Consider the following 27,675-nt stretch of genomic DNA (forward strand, 5'->3'; position numbering starts at 1 on the left):
TGGAAAATACTCAGCACATACTGTCCTGAGAGTGGAAAACCAGTGTGCTCATGGTCTGTGGACAAGTGATCCCTTTCCATAGTCCTGGAAACTTGTAAGCCCTCTGAATTTAGAATAATGGTTTTCAAAGACATCAGGTCTTATTCACTGGAACCTGTAAATGTTGCCTTGTATGGAAAAAGGGTCCTTGCTGATATGATCAACTTAAGAATTTTGAGATGAGATTACCTTGACTTATGCCCTAAATGCAATCAGAAGTGTCCTTGTAAGAAAGAAGTAGAGGGAGATTCAACACAGAAGCTGCAAGGAGCAAGAAGCAAATTCTCCCCTAGAGCCTCTGGAGGGAGTCCAGCCCTGCTAACACCCTGGTTTGGGGTCATTCAAACTGATTTCTGAGTTCTGACCTCCAGAAATGTGGGAGGATAAAATTCTATTGTTTAAGGCGTCAGGTTCACGGTAATTTGTTACAGCAGCCACAGAAACTAATACACACATGGAGTAAAAATCTCATTACTCTGACCAGTGTGGAACTGAACTGAATCTCTGGGGGAATTTCCTTTATGCTGGGATAAGTGATGGCTACACCACCAGTTACATATACATGGATATGTATACAGGCATACCTTGGAGATACTGAGGGTTTGGTTCCAGACCACCACAATGAAGCAGATATCACAATAAAGTGAGTCACACGTACTTTTTGGTTTCTTAGTGTATATAAAATTATGTTTACACTACTCTGTAATCTATGAAGTGTACAATAGAATTATGTCTAAAAAAACAATATGTATACCTAAATTTTAAAATATTGCTAAAAAATGCTAACCATCATCTTACAATGCAAGGTTGCCACAAACCTTCAATTTGTAACAAACTCAATTATCTGCAAAGCACAATGAACAAGGTATGCCTGTATGTTTATTATTATCATCATCACTATTTTTCTACTCTTTACCGGACAGAAAGTTCCACGAAGGTTATAACCCTTTCTCTTTTGTTCACATTTATACCCAGGTCTCTGTTTAGCAGCTGTCACATAATAAGTGCTTTACAAATAATTGGGTTTTTTTTTTTGTTTTTTTTTTTTTGGCGGTACGCGGGCCTCTCACTGTTGTGGCCTCTCCCATTGCGGAGCACAGGCTCCGAATGCGCAGGCTCAGCGGCCATGGCTCACGGGCCCAGCCGCTCCGCGGCATGTGGGATCTTCCCGGACCGGGGCACGAACCCATGTCCCCTGCATTGGCAGGCGGACTCTCTACCACTGCGCCACCAGGGAAGCCCCTACAAATAATTGTTGAATGAATGAAAAGTATTGCTAAAATAGCACAAAATGAGAAAAACACAAACAACAAATGGTAAAAATAACTACAAAAAAGACTGTACCAGAAGAAAACTGAATAGTCAAATACCCATTACTAGCAATCTAAACAGAGATTTCGGCCAGTCTGACCCCATGGGTGGGAATGCTTTCCAGCATATAGAGACCTGTACTTTAATACTTGCTAAATGTGAGTGTATTCTGGCATTGATACATTTTCGGTCAGTTTCATCAGCACAACCTCAGGGTATGCTCAAAGCTCAAGTTGGTCTATTAACGTCTGAGAGCTAATGTACCTGGTGCCCGTTCCTGTAGGCTGAAATCGCAGGGCGGGAATGTAGCAGTTCTGGCCTGTGAGCTATTGTTACCTGCTCGGTTGGGATAGCACAATATTCTTCTGTTCTGCTTTTTAAGTGAGAAGATCTATCATGAGCCAATTCAGAATGAAGGGGACTAGAACACTACCTGTTCAATGTTGTGAAATATACCGGATTATGTTGCCTTGTTTGTGCCATTCCTAAAGTGACTGGGTTAAGGCAACATCATCGTACTTGTCTTGGAGCCTTCACAATTGTGAGTGGAGTGCCACATGAAATTATTCAGAGAACAAAAATTTTCAGCACTTAACTGAAATTCCAGCTTGCACTCCTATTTAATTATAACCCAAACAATCTCGCACGCAGCTGCCCAGCAAGGTAAAGAATCTGGTAACAATTCCTTGGCAAAGAGAATCTGAGAATAGCTTTACTTGAGGCCTCCTAGCCTAGAACTCAGGGATGCTCATGCCAGGCCTCTACAGGGACCCAAAGGCTGAGGCTCTGCTTTGCCTTCCCCCTCTTTATGCCTGTATGGCTTCCCTCTAACAGCCGCGTGGACCCCCAAGAGTGAGTGTGGATCAGGGCTGTCACTGGCTGTTCAGGCCACACTCTGGCCCTGTGCTTTCTGTGCCTGACACAAGGTGGAGTGATGGGCTAGGCAGGGATGGAACCATCAAACACATTCATACCAAACTCTCTGCACCCCCTCAGGATTCTGAGCCGTTTGAATTCAAGTAAATGCCTCCTTTTCCAAAATGCTACTGTTTTTTAGGAATGGTTCTTAACTTTTTAAAGGTCAAAGCCCTTTATGAGAAACATAAAAACAACAGACCCTCTCCCAACAAAAAATGCTTATGCAAACCTATAAAAGTTAAAAAAAAATTTAAAAAACCACTTGATCATTTCTATACTATACAGGAAAATACTCATCTTTTAAGGGCTAAGATATTTATTTACCCTTAAATTAGGATGAATAAGGCCAGACTGCCCAGGTTAGACTCTCCACTTCTGTCATTCAGTAGCTGTACAAACTTGGGCAAGTCATTTGATCTCGCTCTTCCTCAGTTTCCTCATTTGTAAAATAAGAGTGACAATAAGAGCACCTACCACAAAAGATCATTATGAGGAAATAATAAATTCAATATGTAAAGTGCTTACAATGGTGCCTGGAGTTAAACAAATATATATGGAGCTTTGACTAGATAGGTGCTGTTCTAAGACTGAAGGCAATGAACAAAAATTACTGCTGTCAATGGGGCATGTGTTTTTAATGTAGAGCTTAAATTTTCATAGAAATCTTATAGTGTATTTCATAGTAATTAAAAATATCTTCTTATGTATATTTTCTCTTTGTTCAGATAATAGATAAGTAAGATTTAATACAGATTTCCCATCTGGGATGCTGTAGGTTCACAGAGCTCAGATCTAGACAGTTCTAATTTGTGTTTCATCCTCATTCCACACCTGATAGCCTTTCTGTATAAATAATTTGGGCTGTGAGGACTCACACTTAACTTGGCATAGGTATTTATAAAATGGGAGAAAAGCCAGATTCCAGGAAAACAATTTATGCTGTCCCATCCCTCAAGTTTTACTCATTCATCTGTTATGTTTAAAAATCAATTAGCGCTGTTCATACACTGTATCAACAGCTTTATTTAGGATTAACTACTGGGCAAATTTAACTGCAATTTCCCTACCAATGATGCTCTAAAACAATGCCTGGATTTCAGGAGCTAATGAAGGTCTCTTTTGACTATGACATATTTTTAAAGTTCTTATGCTTTTATTTTTATCTTTCTGCCCTGTGCCTTCCTGTCTCCACCTGTCCTCTCTCCCATCAGCACCAGGAGGATATCATATTTCAGGTTGATTCTTGTGGACTCTCTCCCTTTTAAAAAATTATTAGGAAATAATTATTGAGTCACAGGAAGTTAAAAAGAAATGTACAGGGAGGTCCTATGCACCCTTTACCCAGCTTCCCTAAATATTAACATCTTTTAAAACAACTGTATAATATTAAAACCAGGGCATTGACATAGGCTCAATCCACGGAGCTTATTCAGATTTCATTGGGATTTACTTTTTAAGTAACCAGTTATTACATTTGGTAAGCATCGGTTATGATCACAATAAAGGCTGAAATTCACTTCTTGTGTGTGTATTTGGTGTGGGCATCCATTTGTGTGTGTGTGTGTGTGTGTGTGTGTGAGAGAGAGAGAGAGAGAGAGAGAGAGAGAGAGAGAACAAACTCTGACCCTACCCTTTTCATGAGACTTTTGAGGAACAAATGGGAGAATTTTAGGTAAATCCTGTTCATAAACTGTAAAATGCTAGATAAATAAAAAGCATTATATTATAGTATATGTCTAATGCTCTGTTCAAGAAAAAATGTCTCATTAGTAGGGTACACAGAGAGTAGGTAGAGCCTACTTACCTGTGTAAGGATGTGTGTGTGTGTGTGTGTGTGTGTGTGTGTGTGTGTGTGTGTGTGTGTGTGTGTGTGTGTGTGTGTGTGTGTGTGTGTAGGGGTATTTAGGAGTCTCAGCAAAATCCCATCTGAAAACACAGTACACAGTTAGAAGGGACCTTGGGACCAACTGTTCCAGTCCTCTACATTGTACACATATTTTGAAATACTCTTGCTGGTTAGTCTTCTAATCTCTGATTAAAACTTCAAATGATGGGCACATACTGACTAATGATTCAGTCTTTCCCTATGTGTTTAAAGGTCCTTCCTTATAATAAGCTGTAATCTGCCTTCCCTGTGGCTTTTATCCACTGGTCTTGGTTCTGCCATCTGCTGCCACACACAATGGAGGACAAGTGAAGGCAGCCATCGTTCCCCTGAGTCTCTTCTCTACCCTGAACAAGGCAAGTCCTTCTTTCCGTACAAGACTGCTTGACTCTGGATGAGCTTCTTGTTCTCTCCAAGGATGCAACCACGATCAAAGTACAGTGGGGTGTGAGCTGAACAGCATATTCAGAGCTGGACCAGTCTCCTCCTCTGTCTGTACATGATACTTGTATTAATGGCCCCTATGATTACATTAACATCTTTTTGTGTTTTTCATTTTTCCCCTCAACTTGCTTCATTTTTCTCTTGAAATCAATTGAAATCCCCTGGGCTTTTTTTTTTTTTTTCCCCCTCAACTTGCTTCATTTTTCTCTTGAAATCAATTGAAATCCCCTGGGCTTTTTTTTTTTTTTTTAAAGTGTAAATTTGCCTTGTTATTTAGCCATTCCTTCCTGATTCTGCACATAGGTAGCTAGTTTTCTGGGCAAATGAGCAGGACTTCATGTAGATTCTTATTAAATTAGGCCTGTTGTACCATTCTATTGATATTTTTTGTATCCAGACTCAATCACTAAATGTATTTACTGACCCTTCTGGCTGCATGTTGGCTGTAACCTTTATATACAGCCCTTTAGGTCCTTCTCAAAATTGCTGATGAAACACTTTGGTATAAAAGGGCAAAAAGGAGATCATTAGAAAGCTATAAATTCTAACCATACCACTGTGACCTCCTGTTACCGTTAAATTTTAATTGAGCATTCAGCTCTAAGTTTTTACTGAGGATTGACCTAAGAAGTAGCCATGCGCAAAAAGCCTCTGTGTTTGCTATAAAATTTTATTAGGCGATTCAATATCTCATTTGTAAAAATCCCATGGGAAATTTCTCCTGGAACTCAGGGATAGAAAAAAATCCCTACCAATGCTAGCTAAGCTGGTATAAGTTTCCTTCTGCTTTGATTTCTAAGAGGCTAAGAGAAAAAAAAGTACTTGCTCTACTGCTGTATCTTTTCTTTATTTCTATTTATTGATTTTCTTCCCTTCTATCCCACTTCATTACCTAACATGCCATGTTAATAAATCCGTATTAACATATTTTACTTTTTATCAGATATCATGATATATCCTTTCTAAAAGCAGATAGGGCATAAAAACGAACATGCATAATTAAGACATCTTTTCATGTGTCCTTTCAGACGTTTAAAGGTCCATGCAACAATTTCTTACTTTTCAAGTAGGACACTAGGAAATTTTCCCCAGAGTACTTGTACTGAAGTAGTAAGGTTTGCTTCAGCCCTTCAAATCACTTCCTTCCAAAATTTATTCTCAGTTTAGAATGGCATGTTCTGAAAATCTTCCATATTAATTTCCCCAAATGGTACTTTATTTTAAAGTGTAAATTTGATCATTTGCTAACATTTTCTCTTTTTGGCCCTTCCATTACAGAATTTTTTTTTCATTAAATACTGCTATCTGCCTGGGATTATTTATCCTGAAAAGACTTGTGGATTCAATGTTAGGAGCCCAGGGTTGTTGCCTTGGATTAACTACTTTGTGTGACTATTGGAAACCCACTGGGTCATGAAATTTCTCATTTACAGAAGGAAAACTACCTTTTGATGAATATCTGATAAATATTAGTACTGTTAAAATGTATATAACTTACTTTTAAGTACTTTAAAATAGGTAGTTTATAATGTATAGTTTGATTATATAGATGTACAATGTTTTAAACTCCAAACTTAGAAGCTTAAAGCAGTCTAGGTGGTCAGCAAACATTATAGAGTGTTACCAAGGCAACATTCTAGAGGTTGGTCACTACAAAAGCATTTGTTATACCCATCTTGATGCTTTGTTTTATTAGCAACATATGTCAGAAATGGATTCCCACTGGCACAATTAGTGACTTATTAACTAGCATTATAAATGGAACTTAATCGACAAAATTAAAGGTTTTAAATATAAGTGGAATACTAGAGATTTTGGAGATGTCCCCCACCTTTGCATGACCAGGTTACAAAACTCTTAAGGAGGCCTACAGCCTGTACCGAAGGATCAGTGGCCTAAGTTGAACACTAAAGCTTCTTATTTCCAACTGTCAGTCTGGTAGAATTTCTGGTTGTTTGATGCTGAATATAAAGATAACAAAATCCTGGCTCTGGAACGTTGCTTCATCTGCCTCAAGTAAACCTTTTTTTCAAGGTAATGACTGGAATATCTGAATAGGCAGAGAACTAGGATATCATCAAACTTACGGAAGAGGTTGTATGAGTCTATTAATGCCTATTTGCTAGTAAATGTTCGCTAAAATATGACTATATGTGTAGCAGAATTTGCTTTAAAACTTATAGCTGGCAATAGCAATATCATAGGGGGACTGCTAACCCTTTTCAACATTCTGCAGTAACCACACTTACCTATCAAAGGTGTGTATAACCAAATTATCATAGGATAGCTCTCAACAGACATTTTGCCTCATTTTAATTTTCATCAGAGCCCTTCAAATTAGTCACTACTCCCCTTACTCAGATTAGAAAATTCAGGTTTAGGGGATATTAATCCATAAAAATATGGATATTGAGTGGTAGAGCCTGATGTGTCTGATTTCATTGCTCCAACTGCTCCCGCAGACTCCCAGATAAAGTCACATGGTCATTGCAAGGAATGGATGAGTGGTTATGAAATGGCAGCAGCTGGGTTCTCTGCAAATGTATGGGTTAAACAAAGGCTCTTTAGCCCTTTTGACAGATAGCTTAAAGTCAACTTATATTAAATTGATTTGATATATATTTACTGTTCCTTTATATATATATACACTTACTATTAATATAGTTTTGGTTCTTTTTTTGTACTTCTCATGTTGTAAAATCTATACTCTCTTTTGATCTACCCAATATATTCAGAGAAATTGTAATTTCATACACTGAGGCACAGATTACTCTGTGACATAATTGCATGGCCTAGCTCTAGAGCCCTCTCCTAGAAAGCTTGACTATAAAATTATCAGTTGAAACATGCTTTGAAAAGTCATAGTTATCTAAAGGTCAATAAAAAGCTCATCTCAAAGCATTGTTGCATAGAAAAAAGTAAATGAAATGGTAATTTTAGAATTGGAATGCTTAAGGGAAATAAAATATTCATGGACTGATGATTCTGATGTACAGCAGGGATCAGTGGAGTTGAATGAATGATTTTGGGTCCTATAAACTACTAATCAGGCTTAAAAAAATGCAAGATAGAAGAATTTACTCCATAGTTACCAACAAAATATCACATTCCAAATTCATTTATTTTGGATATTATGTCCTTAGCAGAAATCAATATGGCCACAAATAACCCAAATCTAATTTATTTTTTAAAATCTTAAGTTCTTAGAAGACAGATCCTAGGTGAACAGAAAAGTAAGCTTTGATATGTTCCTATCTATACTTCTGAAATTTATGCTTTTAGGTTAATTTTTTTATTTAAGTAGAAGTTATGGGGAAAAATTATTCATTTCACATGAAGCCATTTCATTAACAACTCGTTATTACATGTGGAGGTAATGGCATCCAAAGAATATGAGGTTATGAAAAAAAAGTATGTTCTTAGTTTTAACTTCATGTGAAAACTAAAATAAATATGATGAATAGATAATATAATCAAACTTTTCCAGGAAAGAGGCTGATCTATTTTTGTTATACTCTAGCTGTATACCCGGCTTACAGAATTATCTGTGCATTAGCCTTTCCCATGTGTGTTATTATTACACATATTAAAATTATTCTTCCTCTTTAATGAAAATGAAAAATATATAGAGTGAGAAGTTTTAGCTTTATTTTTTAAATGTGTATATTTGCTTATAATAACTGAATAAAAGTGACTTGAAATTATGTTCTTTTAAATATTAATTCAATTATAGTATTATATGGGGGAAATTCTACTAGTTGGGATAATATCTTGGGATGATTTTCCCACTAGGTCCTACTTATCATCCCTGAATAAGACAAAATGAGACATCAAAACTATAAAATTGCTGCTTTTGTAGGCTTAATATCCATCAATGCTGAGGAAGCTGTTTGGACACAAAATTAAGATTTGTTCTAGGATTTCAACATTGACTTTAGTAACAGCAGGGGAAAAACAAGAATGTTCTTAGAGAGAAAAACCTCTGATTATGTTATGAACGTACCACTCCATTCACTGATAGTAGCTGGTCTCCTCGCTTGAGGCCTCCGTGTCTTTCGGCCACCCCTCCAGGAATGATGCGAGAGATATAAATGGGGGAATTTTGCTCCTTTCCTCCCATCACATTAAAACCAAGGCCTTCATCCGTTTTTGGCAGCTCGACTACCCGAGGGTGGGAATGGCCTTCACTAGCTGCAAAAGCTGCAACTGTTGCCTGAAAGAAAAGATGGTCATTTGGTGATAAAAACGAGGGAAATAAGGCTCATCACATGACTTGCAGTGTGTAGATCTGGCAACTCCTATTTTATAGCATTCTCCTGTGAAAGAAAGAACACGAAAGGGAGGGGGCTTTCTTCATTTAGATGTCCTTTATAATTCCTTTCTTTAGTAAAGCTCAGCCCAACTATTGATATTTCCACTTTTCTAGACCTTACCCATTATGATAAAAATTTCCCTTCCTCATAAACATCTTTCCCACTAACCTTGGTTAGATGCAAATCTTCCTATTCTTGGACTCCAAATAGCTTTGGTACATATAATACCTACATATGGTACATAAACTATAATTACTGTATATATTGTATATATGTTGACCATGGGCACCCGAAGGGCCGAGATCGTGGCTTCCACTTCTTTGTATGACACACGGTCTAACTTGGTGTTTGCACATAAATGTATTCAATACACTGATGAGCACTTATATGTATATATACTGGTGAATACATCTAGAATTTTGCTATTGCCAAACCACTGGCTTAGAAAATTTAGTTTCTTTTTCTTTTTTAATTGAAAATGCCTAAAAGAAAAAAGAGCTAAAAGAAAATAATAGATTCAAACAGATTATAATTATTTCATATCAATATTCCATATTATTATAAGAGTCCTCTTATCTGGCACAGGTTTTTTTCCCCTATATTTTACATTAATATTTCAACTATTGCAGTAACGTAGGCAAAATGAGCACTCCATGGTTTTATACCTAGATGTACAAAATATCATTTAATATGGATATAACTTTATTTTAAAATTCATATATATTAATTTAAAAAATAAGTTGAAGGAAACAACTTACCATTAGTTTTCACCCCCCTCCCCTCCATAGAGAAGATTTAAATAGTTTCTATCAAGAAAAGATTCTTCTGCCTGCTTCTTATTTTCCACCTCTGGTAAACTGCCTTAACCACAGTTGGTTGGATACCTACTATAAAGTGATTTACTCAACACTGTGAAAATATTGATTCCCAACGACTGTACATTCTTTTCCACACACAGCATTATCACATCAATTTAGCATTATGCTACTGTCTGCATTTAGTGAAAGATAGTGAATGATATGGAAATAATGGCTTGCTTTTAGCTACATGCATTTGCTCATGCAAACCTTGCTGTCATGCACAGATTTTAATGGCTGACATGGATGCAATGCAGACAGCCCAGAAACAACCAGAAAATATTGTGCTATTGCAACATTATGCTGCTATCCTGCTGTTCTACATGAATAAGAAATGAGAATGGTAAAACACTACATAATTCACTTTCCCCTTAATTAAACCATGTAGGGATCATTTTTCTGTGTGTGTTCCACTTCAGTACAAGCAAAGCATGATGTAATGGTAATAATACCCTCTTTTTGCCTGGGTTAAAAAAATCAAAAAACAAAAAAATCACAAATCTATAGTGTTCAGTTACAGAATGGAAACTGAAAAAATCAGGAGAGAAACCAAACAAGCGGTGATGTAACACAAAAGAATTAAATGGAAAGTTCTGATTATTTTCAGCAGTTCTTATTTCTTACACATATTAGAAAGAGAAAAGCTTTTAAAAAGCAAATGTGTATCTATTATAACATTTCTGTACTTGTAAAGTAAGAACTGCATTAGTGATTTTAGTTTAAAACTATTATTTCCTATGGTCTGTTTCCCAGATAATTTCATGATCCTACTGCTGTAACATTTTCATTCGGAAGGTCTCTGCAATCTCTGGATTTGAGTTTTTCAAGAGCAAATGTGGTCACTACCAAAACAGGTAACAGACCTTCCCTTTAGGTCAACATCATATTCATTCAGCTACTCTGCTGAGTACATGGAAGAATCCTGCATCAGTGGGTATCAGGTGAGTTCTCGTCATGTCTAGCTTGAGTCAAACGTTTAGACTTGTACAAATCTTCATGCGTTGAATAGGGAACAGGTTCTTTTGGATCAGAGGAATGTGTCAGAAAACCAAGAAGTATTTATACAATGAACCAGCAGATTTGCTTGTGCCAAATGAACATTCAGTGAGTTTAATGAAATCATTCTCCTTTCTTAAGCTACAGAAGCAGCAGAAACGTTCAATTTTCCATTAGGATTTTTACCTGGGAAGTAGTACTGGTTCTAGACTCTGGGCTGCCACTGATGTCTAAATTCTCTTACAGTGTACACACGAGAATACCTGAAACACACACGCGCACAATCAATTACTAGATCACTGGGGTTAAGTATATTTTTAAAGTTACTCAAGTCTTACCTTTGCTGTGGCCCTGGCACGGAATTCAGGACAGCCATTAACAGTTATCGTTTCATGCATATATTGATACACCTAAAATGTTCACATAAAAAAAGAACGTGTAAGAACATTAAGAATATCAATTCTTTCATTGCAGATAGGACAATAAGGTTTCATTGTAAGACAGAAGTTCCCTATCACAAAGTGAAATAGCTTTGAATCAATTATCCTGATGATTTGGACCAAAAATCCCTCCTATTTTTTTTTGCAGGGGGGAGCGGGCAGGTGGTGGTTAGGGCAGAGAAGAGAGGGCAATCACTTTTATTCACTTTTTAATTTGGCTATCCATGTTTATCAAGTAATAAAACTTTTATATTTGGTTTTATAAAAAACGCTGTTGGTAAAAATTTTTACCATTATTTATAGTTCTAGCTCTCAAATACGTAATAAAAATAATGTATATAGATATTTCCTGAATCTAGGTAACACTTTAAAAATAGTTTTCTAAGTTAATATTCCACAGAGCTGGGATTACAATATCTCTTCCTTGAATGTTGGAAGGTATGCAAGTTGGAATGTGTTACTGATACACATTCATAATTCATAACTATAGAGATTCAGGAGCAAAGACAAGTAAAGTAAGAGATTCTTGGAATTAGTAATACAGAACAACATATCAACTATGGGTTCATGTTAACATTTAGATGAAATAGAAAAAATGGGGGGTAAAATCTGGACCCAGAATGATGTCATAGAAAGCATACAGGTTTTGCTGACTAACGGACCTACATTTGAGCCTTATAATACAATTGGGGGACTATGAGGTCTTGGTTGAACTACTTTACCACTTTGATGCTCTTTTTGCCCATCTGAAAAATGGGTAAAGAATATTTATTTAGTATGGTTGTTTCTTTTTTTTTTATGCAGTATACAGTTTATTACTTTGTACTAACACATTCTCAAATTACAAAGGCAATTTAGTGAAAGAATGTTTCTTTTGATATTTGAATAATCTGAAAGAACACAAACAGAATTATACCTAAAAACATACTCGTTTGGATAACAACAAAAAGACAAGTTAAACAACAAAAAAATTTTCCTTTCTTACAGGTAGACATTGAAGTGGACCTAATTCGGTTTCCTGTTTAAAAGCCTCCAAAGACAAAAGCAGCTTAAAATCTAATTAAAATGAATAAAAAATGTTTACTAAATTACTGGTCTTTGGCACCATTTTCTGTTTTCTGTTGTATTTTTTTTTTTTTTTTTTTTTTGGCGGTACGCGGGCCTCTCACTGTGACGGCCTCTCCCGTCGCGGAGCACAGGCTCCGGAAGCGCAGGCTCAGCGGCCATGGCTCACGGGCCCAGCCGCTCCGCGGCATGTGGGATCTTCCCGGACCGGGACACGAACCCGTGACCCCTGCATCGGTAGGCAGACTCTCAACCACTGCGCCACCAGGGAAGCCCTGTTTTCTGTTGTTTAGATGAAGGTTCTTTGTCTGTTTCTTCTCTTGCTCTTTTTACTGGTCTAGATGCACCATTTTCATCATGTTCATCATCACTATCAAATTTAGTTTTCTTGCCCTGAAACTGTACTTTTCCTTTAGCAGACCCAATCTGGGCAGCTTTATTTCCCTTTCCTTTTCCTTTAAACCTGCGACCTTTTGACTTCTATTTGTTTAGGGATTCTTGTTGATCTTCTATTTTTTTCAATGCTTCTTTTTCCACATCTCTTTCTAGAACTTCCCAGGTGACCTCTTTGTTCCTTAATTGTAGGTTACCATTATTCGCGTCTTTTGCTTTCCATAGCTTTTTCTTTAAACAGAATTATTTCCTCTTTGGCTCCTCTGACAAAGTCTATCCATTTTATTTCACCATGATTTGAGAAAAGGACATGCAAATCTTCTCTACACATCTGATCATCTAAGTCCCCCGAGAATTTCAGCAAGCAGCCAATCTTCTAGAGATTTCATTTCAGCATTTTCTGCTAACTTTTGTTTTTCTTCTTGCTCGTGTTTAGCTCATAATTTAGCTTCTATTTTATTTTGCTTTCTTTCTTCATTTTTCTCTGTAAAGTAATCATCCTTGAAAAGTATTAGCAGGTCTGTGTCTTTGTACTTCTGGCCAGGGGTCTCAACAAACGTCTTAGCAGATTCAATGGTATCAAATACAGCAAATATTGATCCCTTAAATACTTTGTGCAATGTTCTTCTCATCTTAATATTTAGTACCTGACCTTTATCTTCCAACCATTCTTTTATGTCATCAAGGGTTGCATCAATTGGGAAGCCTTTAATATAAACAGATCTGTTTTTTACAACAGTTTTATACTCATCAGTCACTTCAGGGAAGGGTTTGCTTGGAGATCTTCTAATTTTAGTTTATCTTCACTTATTTCCATGAGTTCTGCTTCACTTATTTGCATGAGTTCTGCCTTTGATTTGCTCAATGCTTCTACTATTACATTAAAGTCTGTTGTTAGACGGTTTAACCTATTAAATTTTATCATTATCTCCAAAGGTACCCAACCTTCACCCAGTTTGATCTGTTCCTTTAAAAATTTGTCGCGTGGAAAATTGAAGTCACCAAAATAATGCTTGATTTGATGACAGATTTTGGCCTCCAGAGCAGCCATTTTTTCATTATCACCATTTCTGCCATTCTGGCTATTTTTAAGTTCCCGGTCCCACAGAGACGCGCCACAGGGTCACTAACAGCGACCGCAACATCTCCCCTCCCCAGCACCGCCGGCTTGCCCAATGCACCTCAAGAAGATGGGGGTTGTCCCGGCCAGTATGGTTATTTTTCTTTGAAAGAATACTTTCAAAACGCCATCCAGAGCAGGTACTCCTTAGACAGCAGGTATCATTACTAATTATGATTCTAGACACAACTATACAAATTGTTGAAACATAACAGAAAAACTGTTTTTCCTTTAAACTACCAGGGATGGGGGGGTTAGGAAATCAGTAGTAAAATAAATTGCTCAATTTTAAATAAACTGAAGTATAGAGGATGACTTTTAAAGGATAGTTTGAAGAGGATATTTTGAAAAAATAACATGATTAAATATGCTTGATTATATGCTCATTTTGAAGATTTAAATAATAAATTTGTAAATATCTATTGCATAAGGCACAGGGGTAAAAGTCCATTTGGTATTATGCTGGAGTATTTTTCAGGAGTGACCCATTAGCCACATCAGTAAAAGATGAAACAGGAGAATTTTAATTGAAGATTTTTTCCTTTCTATTGATCTTATTTTATATGCTTAAGTCAAAAATTATTAAGGTGAATTCAAAATTTGATTAATTCATCCATTCAACAACCATTCATTGAATGTCTGGGACTGATTTCCCAACATTTTTTATTGGCTCATGTCTCAAATATATTTGGTTGAATCTCCACTAATGCTGATTCATCTTTCCCAGGTAGCATATTTAGGAGGAGAAAGACAAAGTGGTCTGGAGCAGAAAAGTAGGAGCACTACTGAGGATCCACCTTTAATCCTTATGTTTCCACTAAATAACTGGGGTATTCAGTTTCTGTGGGAAATCTGAACAGGAAGAGAGCAAGTTTCCAGAAGACCATTTTGTGGAACTGGGACCTGTTCATGCAAATTCTTTAGGTTACCAAAATAACTGCTAAACATGTTTCCATGTTATTTCCTTGAAAGTGTATCGTTTTGTTTCACAGAAATGGTCCTTCCACAAATAAATGCCACTTACTTGCTCTTACAGCCCATTTAAGAGGAGGATTTTCTCCAGCCTGTTTGCCTGTTTCTCTTGTTAATAAACTCTCTCAAATCTGACCCGTTTGCTCCATCCTAACTTATTTATTATCTGTTGCTTGAAGCACGGAATTAGTGTCTTAATTGGGTCTCTCTACCACCAAAACACTATAGACTTTTGTTATCAACATCAAGTACCTACCTGACCATACTGCTGCTGTGCTCTTGGCTGTCTGCTGCCCTTACAGTAAAGGTTGCAAAGTCAAATTCTTACAAAAGTCAAGCTAGTGAAAATAATGCAGAGCACAGCCTCCTCTTTCGTCTTGTTTTCCTACTTCCTTTTCTCCTCCCTGAGCATTACCCAAACATATCGTACCCTCTTAGTTGCCCAGGCTTTTGCACATGCTGTATGTTGTTTGGAATGCCCTTCCATCAGGAAGACTCTTATTTATCTAAGTTTAACACAATCATTAAAGCCTTAATTCAAATATTGTCTTCTCTGTTAAACATTCTCTGCCTTCCCCAAGCAGAGTAAATTTCTCCCTCCTTGGCTCCTGGCCAACTGAGTTTGTCTGGAGTCATTGCGGTCATCTTTTCCGGAGGAGTGACGTGTTTGTTTGCATTCAAGGATGTTTATGAGGACAATCATGTAGCAAATAATTGGGGGAAGAGGAATGGTTGTCATCAATTGACTAAAACAAAAACTACTTTTTTTTAACCAAGGAGGTGAAAGGCCTGTACACTGAAAACTAATAAGATGTCGATGAAAGAAATTGAAGACACAAATAAATGAAAAGATATTCTGTACTCATGGACTGGAAGAATTAATATTGTTAAAATGACCATGTCACCTAGAACAATCTACAGATTCAATGCAATTCTTAACAAAATTCCAACGGCATATTTCACAGAAATAGAACACAATCCTAAAATTTATATGGAACCACAAAAGACCTGAATAGACAAAGCAATCTTGAAAAAGGAGAACAAAGCTGGAGGCATCACACTCCTTGTTTTCCAACTATATTACAAAGCTGTAGTAATCAAAACCATATGATATTGGTATAAAAACAGACACATAGATCAACAGGACAGAATGGAGAGCCCAAAAATAAACCCATACATGTATGGTCAATTAACTTATGACAAAGGAAGCAAGAATACACAATAGGGAAAGGACAGTCTCTCCAATAAATGGTGTTGAGAAAACTGGACAGCCACATGCCAAAGAATTAAACTAAACTATTAACTTGGACCATACACAAAAATTAATTCAAAATGGATTAAACACTTGAATGTTAGACCTGAAACCATAAAACTCCTAGAAGAAAACATAGGTGGTAGATCCTTGATATCAATCTTAAAGATTATTTTTTGGATCTGACTCTAAAAGCAAAGACAACAAAAGCAAAAATAAACAAATGGGTCTACATCAAGTTAAAAAGCTTCTACACAGCAAGGGAAATCATCAACAAAATGAAAAAGCGACCTACTCAATGGGCGAAAACATTTGCAAATCATATATCTGATAAGAGGTTAATATCCAAAATATATGAAAAACTCATCCAACAGCAAAAACAAAAATGAAACAATCCAATATAAAAATGGGTAGAGGATCTGAATATTTTTCCAGAGAAGACATACAGATGGCCAAGAGGCACATGCAAATATGCTCAACATCACTAACCATCACGGGATGCAAATCAAAACCATAATGAGATATCACCTCATACCTGTCAGAATGGCTATTACCAAAAAGACAAGAAATAAGTGTTGGAGAGGATGTGGAGAAAAGGAAACCCTCATGTACTGTTGGTGCCGTTGTAAATTAGTGCACCACTATGGAAAGCATTATGGAGGTTCCTCAAAAAATTAAAAATAGAACTACCATATGATCCAGTAATTTCACTTCTGGGTATTTATCCAAAGAAAATGAAAACACTAATTTGAAAAGATATATGCACACCCATGTTCACTGCAGCATTATTTAGGGGAGCCAAGGTATGGAAACAACCTAAGTGGACATCAGTGGATAAATAGATAAAGAAGATATGGTATATACATGCAATGGTATACTAGTCAGCCAAAAAAAAATAAAGAGTAAAATCTTGTTACTCATAACAATGTAGATGGATCTTGGAGGCATTACGCGAAGTGAAATAAGTCAGACAGAGAAAGATAAATACCACATGATCTCACTTATATGTGGAATCTAAAACAAACAAAACAAACAAACAAATAAAACCAAGCTCATAGATACAGAAAATGGATTGGTGGTTGCCAGAGAGGGGAGTTGGGAGTGGGCAAAAAGGTACAAACTTCAGTTACAAAATAAGTCATGGGAATACAGTGGACAGCATGGTGACTACAGTTAATAATACTGTATTGCATATTTGAAAGTTACTAAGAGAGTAAATCATAAAAGTTCTAATCACAAGGAAAAAAAATTGTAACTATTCATGGGTATGGATTTAAACTAGACTTACTGTAGTGATTATTTCACAAGGTATACAAATATTAAATTGCTATGTTGTACATCTGAAACTAATATATGTCAATTATACTTCAATAAAAAATAAAAATGAGGAAAACTGAAGCACAGAAGAAAAACTAATTTTGTAAGAGCCTGAGATAAAGCAAATACAAATTAAGAATAATTATCCTTAACACCCCAATTTGAACTGTGAACTTAAAAACGTGCTATGCAAGAAGTAGTACTATATATAGATAATTGCACAGGCTCTGGAGATGACTTGGAAACAAACCCTGGGCCACTTATTAATTGTATGATTTTTGTCAGTTACTTCATTTCTCTGGGGCTCAATTTTTGCATTTGAAAAATGTGCTTAAGGCATCAATTAACTTCTAGGTCTGTTGTGAAGATTCAATAAGATAAGAACAGTTTGTAGGATGTAGTAAGTGCATAAAAAATTAGTTATTATCATTACTATTATCATTATTATTTAATGTTTCCCAATGTATTTGACCCTGGGATCTTTGAGGAAGAATCCTCTAGGACTAGGAGTCTATGAACACTTTTAGAAAGAACTGATCAAAGACTGTAGTTCTCAACTAGGGGAATTTTGCCCCCGCCTCCAGGAGACACTGGGCAATGTCTGGAGACATTTTGGGTTGTCACAAATGGGGAGAGGGATGGTGCTGCTGGCATCTAGTAGTCGACATGCCCAGTAGCCGGGATGCTGCTAAACACCCTACAATGCTCAAGGCAGCTCCCCACAATAATGAATTATCTGCCAAAATGTCAATGATGCTGAGATTGTAAAACCCTGAACTAATGAATCAAGCTATATATTTTCTTTTGATGTGTAATAATTAGTGAGCTATAAAACAACACTTGTATCGCACTGAGAGAAGGGTCTCGTAAATGTTCAGTAAATAATTTTTGGAGTCAAATATGATTCTGGTGCACATTTAACAAGGACTTGCTGTAGGCCAAGAGTAGTGCTAAGCGTTTTATATTTATGAGTTCATTTAATTCTCACAACTTGTGATTCAGGCATTCTATACACAAGAAAACAGCCATGGAGATGATAACAAAACCACAACTGCACAGCTAGTTAGTGGCCAATTTGGTACAGAAATTGATATCCAGTTGCCTCCCAAATGTTTCCTCTTTTAACCACATCAGGTTTTCTTATATTGAGACAACATCGGACCACTACTATTTTGGCAGCATGTGTTGAAACAGATGTGCCGATGTCACAAGTACTTATATTTTGCATAAAAGTTTCTGGGTTTTATATGGTGTCTACCACCTATACAAGTGGTGGCTGCCAATCAACAATCCGATTCTGAAACCAACAAATGCACCAACTCCAAATGAAAGTGAAATAGCATTTCAATCCTCTTTTCTGGTTATAACATACTAAGATTAAGTGAAATAAATCCAGTGTTATCGTCAGTCTTTTTTCCTATAAAATACAATAGATTCTGATACTTGGTTTTCAAAAGTGAGCTAAAAAGGTCATGGTCTAGTTATAGAGTCAAGTCAAAACTTGGAGATATTAATTCTACTTCCATTAGCTATGTCATCTTAGGAACGTTTCTTAGCTTTTTACTTCCTAAGAGGCAAAACCTATCCCTGCCTATCTTACTTTTCAAGGACAATTGTAAAAGTATAAAATTTTGAAGAAAGGTGTTATGGAAAGCTAAAGTATTTCCCAGATACCCTGATAAAGTTTCTGAAGGGAAAACAGAAAATGGTTGTATGAGCTTCTTCAAGGGACAGTGCATGGGGCTTATGGTCCTCTGAATCTTTTGGGTCCCCAAATGTCTGGCAACCTTACCTACAGCATTTCTAAGCACATTCTATTGGATATTATGGGTTTAATTCCTAGTGAAAGTCAAATAATTTATAAAAACTCTTGTATAGAGTTTTAGTTTACATCTTAGTCAATAATTTCCTAACCTTGAATAAATCCCACAAATTCAATAGCATTTTGTATATTTAGAAGCTATTCTAAGCTATTGAAAATTTACAAATACAGATCAATTCAATAAAGGCAGTGGAATTGTGGTGAGTTGGTTCAAAAAGATCCATTTATTCATTCATTCAACTAATATTTACTTACAAGCTATTCTAGTCAGTAGGTTAGGCACCTGGGCCAAAATATGAAAAAAAATATATTGGCTGTTTCTAAAACTTTGAATTAGTGTTAATGTTCATTATAGAAGGAGTGTTTTAAAATATTTTAAGTGAATAGTTTAAATTTTACTTTTCTTTATATTAAAAAGCAGATAGCCTATCTTTTCTGGATGGAAAGTTTGTCACTGGGAGAATATCAAGTACAAATGTCATAAAAGCTTCTCTTGTGGACCAAATTTACAACAGAATTCCCAGTTAGAGTTAAAACAAACAGCTAAAATTCAAATGCAAGAGGATTCTTGCTTCTTAGCTCTCATTTATCATAGACTATGTAGACAATATCACAGTATAAACTTTACACTGAATCATTCTTCTTGATCTTGAAAACCCTGATTGGTACAGAGATGTAGGAAAGGGATGACAAATCTATATCATCAGTTTCTTGCCCTTTACTCCTTTTCTATGTGACTTTAAGGGACCTACTATCTGTGCACCTTAGTTTTCTACTATGTAAAATGCTACCTTCAAGAGTCAGCCAAAGAAGACAAAGTATGTGGCTTCATGAACCATAACCTGTTATTCTTATACTTTTATTATAATAGCTGCTATATTTCTATTATTACTATTATATGCGTGTCTGAGATTTGGTTGGAACAATGCCTTTAGAATTTAGCTGCTTGGTGAGAAGTGTGGAAAAAACTTTGAGTTCAAAACTAGATTCTGATTGTTCTGTCTTCCGCTCTTGCAGATAGCTGTGTTGACTCTTGTATTTTGATGTTATTTAAAGTCGCTGCATGAGGCAAACACTACTTAGGCTCACCTTATCCCACCCCCATTTTCCACTCCCTCCTCCCAGCACTGCCTGGCCACATGACCCAGTTCTGTCCAGCGAGAATTCAACTGGAAGTAGATGAGGCTTCTATGAAAGTGTTGCTGTTTTGGTATAAACACTGTCTGTTTCCCCACCTCTGTTTCTCATCCTGATTGTGGATATTATCAGCTGTAGTAGCAACCTGTAACTGCAAGAGAAAGGCCAGGGAAACACATAGACATCAGCTCTGATCACTTGGAGCTCCTGAATCCCTGTGAGCAGCTGCCTACTCTCAACTGACTGTAATGAAGAAAAACAGTCTATTTGTTTCAGCCACTGAAGTTGGATTTTCTGCTACTTTCAGCCAAGAGAATTCCTCATTGCTACATTACTCAAGTAAATGTTATACAGAACTATGCTATATTTAGAGCCTGTTTTCTTCTAGCCTCTTCCAATTCCAAAAGTTACAATTTTTTCATTAGAAATCAAAGCAAATTTGCTAATATGAGGGTTTAGAAACTAAGAGAGGACAGACTAAAGTCACAGTAAAAAAAAGATGCAGAAACTAACTCTTGGAAAAACACTGTTAGGAATATGAAAAGACAAGCTGACTAAGAGGAAATATTTGCAAAACACATAGCTGATGATGGCCTTCTATCCAGAATATAGAAAGAGTTTTCAAAAGTCAATAACAAGAAAACAACCCAATTAAAAATTGGGTAAAATATCTGAACAGCCATGTCATCAAGAAAGGTGTATGGGTGGCAAATATGAAAAGATAATCAACATCATTAGTTGCTGGGAAATTCAAATTAAAATCATAATTAGACACATGTACACACTTATTAGAATATCTAGATTTTTAAAAATCCCGACAATACCTAGTATGTGGAAGAATGTTGAACAATTAGAACTCTTGTGGTAATAGAAAATGGCACATCCACTTGAGAAAACAAATTAATAGTCTTCCACAGATTTAAACCTAAACTTGTACTACCCAAAGCAATCTATAGATTCAATGCAATCCCTATCAAACTACCACTGGCATTTTTCACAGAACTAGAACAAAAAATTTTGCAATTTGTATGGAAACACAAAAGACCCCGAATAGCCAAAGCAATCTTGAGAACGAAAGAAGGAACTGGAGGAATCAGGCTCCCAGACTTCAGACTATACTACAAAGCTACAGTTATCAAGACGGTACGGTACTGGCACAAAAACAGAAAGATAGATCAATGGAACAGGATAGAAAGCCCAGAGATAAACCCACGCACATATGGTCACCTTATCTTTGACAAAGGAGGCAGAAATATACAGTGGAGAAAGGACAGCCTATTCAATAAGTGGTGCTGGGAAAACTGGACAGCTACATGTAAAAGTATGAGATTAGATCACTCCCTAACACCATACACAAAAATAAGCTCAAAATGGATTAAAGACCTAAATGTAAGGCCAGAAACTATCAAACTCTTAGAGGAAAACATAGGCAGAACACTCTATGACATAAATCACAGCAAGGTCCTTTTTGACCCACCTCCTAGAGAAATGGAAATAAAAACAAAAGTAAACAAATGGGACCTAATGAAACTTAAAAGCTTTTGCGCAGCAAAGGAAACCATAAAGAAGACCAAAAGACAACCCTCAGAATGGGAGAAAATATTTGCAAATGAAGCAACTGACAAAGGATTAATCTCCAAAATTTATAAGCAGCTCATGCAGCTTAATAACAAAAGAACAAACAACCCAATCCAAAAATGGGCAGAAGACCTAAATAGACATTTCTCCAAAGAAGATATACAGAGTGCCAACAAACACATGAAAGAATGCTCAACATCACTAATCATTAGAGAAATGCAAATCAAAACTACAATGAGATATCATCTCACACCAGTCAGAATGGCCATCATCAAAAAATCTAGAAACAATAAATGCTGGAGAGGGTGTGGAGAAAAGGGAACCCTCTTACACTGTTGGTGGGAATGTAAATTGATACAGCCACTGTGGAGAACAGTATGGAGGTTCCTTAAAAAGCTACAAATAGAACTACCATATGACCCAGCAATCCCACTACTGGGCATATACCCTGAGAAAACCATAATTCAAAAAGAGTCATGTACCAAAATGTTCATTGCAGCTCTATTTACAATAGCCCAGAGATGGAAACAACCTAAGTGTCCATCATCGGATGAATGGATAAAGAAGATGTGGCACATATATACAATGGAATATTACTCAGCCATAAAAAGAGACGAAATTGAGCTATTTGTAATGAGGTGGATAGACCTAGAGTCTGTCATACAGAGTGAAGTAAGTCAGAAAGAGAGAGACAAATACCGTATGCTAACACATATATATGGAATTTAAAAAAAAAAATGTCATGAAAAACCTAGGGGTGAAACAGGAATAAAGACACAGACTTACTAGAGAATGGACTTGAGGCTATGGGGAGGGGGAAGGGTAAAAAAAAAAAAAGAAAAAAAAAAAAAAAAAAACCTGAACTTGTAAGATTCACTTATCTACATTTAGCTATTTATCCAAGATAAATAAAAAATGTATATTCATACAAAAATTAGATACAAGCACACTTTATTCATAATCACCACAAACTGGAAAAAACTCAATAGGCTTCAACTGTGGATGAATATCAAATGGAAGCACATCCATACAATGGAATACTGCTAGGCAATAAAAAGGAACAAACTACTCATACATGCAACAACGTGGATGAATTTCACATGCATGTTGCTAAGTGAAAGAAGCCAGACTCTATAGATGTCATTTACATGATACTCAGGAAAAGGCAAAATAATAAGGACAGAAAACAGATCAAAGGTTGTCAGAAGCTGGGGGTGGGATGAATTGACCTCCAGGTATGAGAAAATCTGCGGAGTGTTGGAACTGTTCGAATATCTTGATAAAGGTTATGGTTAACATGATTGTATGGGATTACTAAAATTCTGAAACTGTACACTGAAAAGGGGAAATATTACTCGATGGCAATTATACTTCAATAAACCTGACTTTTAAAAAAGCAGAAAATATTTCTTAAGAGATGAAAATATTCAGAGTCTTAATTGTTATTTTGGAAACCTAAAATAAAGACCTTAAAACACAAAAAAACCTACAGATATCTAAGAAAGTATTTAATATAATAAAAAGATAACATTAGCCCCCATTCCTCAAAGTTTATCAGTGTGGAAAGCAACATATACTTTAATGGATGGTAATATCTCTTTCAAAGTGTCTTATTATAGATGGGCTAGCTACTAAAATGTCAATAGAATTATAATCAAGATTAAATAAACTTCTCTATATCAGTGACTGGAAAAAAGAAATAAATTTTTCAGCAACATTGTGAAAAATGAAAATGGCATTAAACCAAGTTACCTCAAGAGGGAAAATAGTAGAAAGACATATGATCAGATTAGAGAAAATGAATGAGAAAGTCTAAATGAGAAAATTACATGGTCCAAATCCTACCACATTATAATATTAATTAAAGCTTCTTATATGTAGGTTTTTATTAAAAAGCAAGCAAGAATGTACTTTTTTAATAAGAAAAAAAGCAATGTAAGTATTAAGACTGATATTTATATCTATAGCTAGCTATAATTTTTTTAATGGATTCCTTGAGTTTTCAGATTTGGAAACTGAGATAAGAGTTGAATAAAGTTATTTGATGTGGACTTTGATTTTAAAATACTTAAATATTTTCATAACACTAAAAGTGAAGACTGAGCTCCCTCATGTCCTTATATAATTAGAGGCCACCTGGGTAGTTGGACAACATTCACAATATTAAGCCACAGTGTATTTATAATAAAAACTTGGCAGTTTTTCTGAAAGCAAATTTTAGGCCAAGGGAGGTATCTAAAATAAATATGTGGCTCTAAATTTAAGTGCATTTAGTGGAGTCCACGCATGCAGAAATCGAGTGCCCTGATGTGAATGTGCATACTGTACTCGATGTGACTAGAATAAAACAGAAATAGAGATTTCGTCACCAAACACATGGTCTACTTATTTTAGGAGGCTTTGTAGAAATAGTTCCAGACCAATTGAAAATTGGCTCATCTATTGAGGAAGAGATATTCAAAAAATATCTAATTTTTGCCTTGAATTTTTTCTTCCATTTTGGAAAAATGGCAGCTATAATTAAATGTTATACATTTAAATCTATAGCAATCCATGTATCTATATTGTTCCCATATGCTTTTCTAACTGTGGAAATGTTCCATTTAAAATCACAGTGTTAGAATTCCTATAAACCACAAAATTTAGGGTATAAAATTTAATGTCTAGAACCAACCATTTTTTGAAAAGAAAAGAAAATGGCACACACTGGTTACAATTCATGTCTACTACAGTAAGACCATCAAGAGTCAAATCAATCCTGTGAAAATCCAAGAATAAAATACCTTGGGTAATGTCTTTTTCTTCATCTCTCTTTGACCATCAACTTTGATGAAAACACGCCACCCATTGGCCAAGAAAAACACTGACAGGTATAGAGAAGCAAAGGATAATACATCTCTATTAGGTTGAAATGATTTAAAAAGAGAGTTCAGAGACTTCCCTGGTGGTGCAGTGGTTAAGAATCTGCCTGCCAATGCAGGGGACACGGGTTCGAGCCCTGGTCTGGGAAGATCCCACATGCTGTGGAGCAACTAAGCCTGTGTGCCACACTACTGAAGCCCACACACCTAGAGCCCGCGAGCCACAACTACTGAGCCCACGTGCCACAACTACTGAAGCCCACGTGCCTAGAGCCTGTGCTCCACAACAAGAGAAGCCACTGCAATGAGAGGCCTGCGCACCACAACAAAGAGTAGCCCCTGCTCACCGCAACTAGAGAAAGCCTGTGCACAGCAACAAAGACCCAACACAGCCAAAAATTTACAAAAAAATAAAAATAATTTAAAAAAAGAGAGTTCAGTCATTAAAACAGACGTTTGACAATATTACTGGTAAAATCAATATGTCGACTGACATTCTTGCCAGAAATGGTGGCATTACCTACAATCAAAAACAAAAATCGCTGAATTTGAAGATTGAAAAATATGTGACATTTGGGGTAACTAAACATTTCTGACCCCTCTCTTTCAAGTGTGGGCCTCTGTACACCTGCTTACTTATTGCCTCAATATCCCCAGAGAAGGAAGACCTATCTGCTCACATGATTGGTCAGCACCCAAGAACCGTATTAAGCCATGGTTTTACCAGGGTTACTGACAGTGTCTCTAAAAGGGTTAGGAGCCACAAGACCCATCTTCTACTCTTTCTGCACCCATGTCACAAGAATTCAGGTAGGAGTTGCCTGCTTGGAGGACATGTAGCTGTTGCTCTCGTTTTCTATTCTATAATACCTCCTTAAGCCAAACCTGACATCTCAGATTCAGACTGGAGAAAAAGGGGGATTCATTTAGATGTAAGGACCCAAACTTCATTCTCCAATCTATATTTTACCAGAAAGAGCCGTACTAGAGAGGATTTGGGTGCTTTCCATGCTAATAACAAAGTGGTCATTTGTTTCCTATTTGTTTATGGGCCTTTCACGTTGCTTCCTTGGTTGGTAACTCCTTGAGAAGAACGACAGAATGCAGGAGAGGATCTGAGTACTCCTGGACCACTGGCTATGATACCATCTTAACAGCACTGAAATCTCAAGTCTACCTCTCACAGTCCACACGTGAGACTCCATAACTCAGACTTTCTGCTGCAATGTGATACGTGCCATTTGTGATCTGCTTTAAAGGGCACTAAGCAGACTACAGCAGTAGAAAAGCTGAATTGAAATGGTCCATCATTTGTGACCTAACTCGTGTGTTAAAGTGAATTTATGAAAAAGGTATTACTAGACTGAAGGAAAATATAGTCTCAAATTGCAAGTGATCACCAATGCTTAGATAGAGATGAAGATAAGGAACGTTTTGGACAAATTGATGTCTTTCAATATCTACTCATCTTCCTAGCCAAGTTATAAAGGGACAGGAACTTTTTCTAAAATGCTGTTATAGGTTAATTCTAATGAGAAGGGCACACTAAGAAAGTTCTCCAGCACTCTGCTTCCCAAATGATGTGGCAGGGATGAGAGGACCCTCAAGGAGGATAACCTGGGATCACTTCCCAAAGAGGATTAAATGCCCCTTCATGCCTGACAGTAAATGGATGGCACATCCTTTCTTTTTTCTTCTTCTTTTTTTAGTTCTGTAGGAACTCAGTAGGGAGGCATCAGGACTGTTGGTATGTTACATATCACAGTCTTCAGAATCGCCATCAATTTTAAAATTTCCAAAAGTTAGTTATATCATTTGTTGTAAGTGAATTAAAATGATTCTGCCATATACTTACATTTTCCAAAGGGAACAGAAAATACTCTGTAGAGTTTTACAACTAATTATAATTATTCTGTTATACAAAAGCAGAAGCATTAGTTGTGAAACTATAAAACTGAAGAATGACTATAATTTTTAAAACCATGCCATTAACCATTAATTTCTCTACTTATTTTTATAATTGGTTTATATTTCCTAGTGGGTTCTTAACACACATAACTTTCATAAGGTAGTACAAATACTTTGTACAAATCATTTAATAACTGCAAGGAAAAAATGAGATCACAAATAATGGATGATTTCCACAGGGTCCACGTGGCAGGTGGCCAAGCCACCAGGGAGAAATCTCTTTCCTTATGGTTGTCTAAAAAAGAATTCCCTTAAGGCAGCTGTTCCTGTCCTGTCGTTGTTACACAGCAGGAGTCCCCTGTGACAGGAAACGCCTGAGCAAAATTTTGGAAAGATGTCATTTCCAATTAGTATAGCACCATTCAAAGGGGCTGGATTATCTCTATTTGCTTACTTTGGGTAAAATTCAAACAAAGTTTGGGGCTTAAAATCTGTCTCCTTTTTTTCTGATTGGATTAAGACAATGTGAAATCTCATGAAAGATTCCAAAGTTCTAGGATATTGGCTCAGCAGGGTTGAAATTTACCTGCGTACTTAAAAGTTTGCAAGAGTTGTAAAATCAATTTCTGCTTCTTAAAATAGGTATTTATCAGGAAAATGAACTAATCATTTTGGATAATTAGGAGTATATTGTCAGTGCCATATGAGTCATATCAGCTAATCAAATGAATAGTAAAGAAAAACTTTAACTCAGTAAAAATCAACCTGATTATTCAGTTGATTTGAGATAAAATTATTACAGCTAGTAATAAAGTTGCCAGAGGTAACAGTAAAAATACAGGATGTACAGTTAGACTGGAGTTTCAGATAAATGATGAAAAATTTTTAGTTATATTATGTTCTGTGCAATATTTAGGACATCATAAATGGATCATGGTTGAAAAGGAAACTATTATATTTTGGCAAGTAAGAGATGCTGGATATAATTCAGAGTAGAATGGTGAATATGATTAAGGAGTAAACTGAACAGAATTTGGTGTTGGAAGC

General features: G+C 36.2%; 1 protein-coding gene and 1 pseudogene across 11 annotated transcripts in view; both read right to left on the reverse strand.

Annotated features, from left to right (window-relative positions):
- LIN7A (lin-7 homolog A, crumbs cell polarity complex component) overlaps positions 1 to 27,675 on the reverse strand; it is a 247,281-nt gene that overhangs the window by 34,225 nt on the left and 185,381 nt on the right. For all 11 annotated transcript variants that reach the window (XM_049694326.1, XM_033407191.2, XM_033407188.2 and 8 more), the window contains 2 exons: positions 11,102 to 11,173; positions 8,601 to 8,810 (listed from right to left, as the gene is read on the reverse strand). In XM_049694326.1, the coding sequence (XP_049550283.1) occupies positions 8,601 to 8,810; positions 11,102 to 11,173 (282 nt within the window). The remainder of the gene's footprint in view (positions 1 to 8,600; positions 8,811 to 11,101; positions 11,174 to 27,675) is intronic.
- Positions 11,200 to 15,261, reverse strand: LOC105748566 (lupus La protein homolog; annotated as a pseudogene).

This window comes from Orcinus orca, chromosome 11 (assembly GCF_937001465.1).
Source record: "Orcinus orca chromosome 11, mOrcOrc1.1, whole genome shotgun sequence".
Taxonomy (NCBI): Eukaryota; Metazoa; Chordata; class Mammalia; order Artiodactyla; family Delphinidae; genus Orcinus; species Orcinus orca.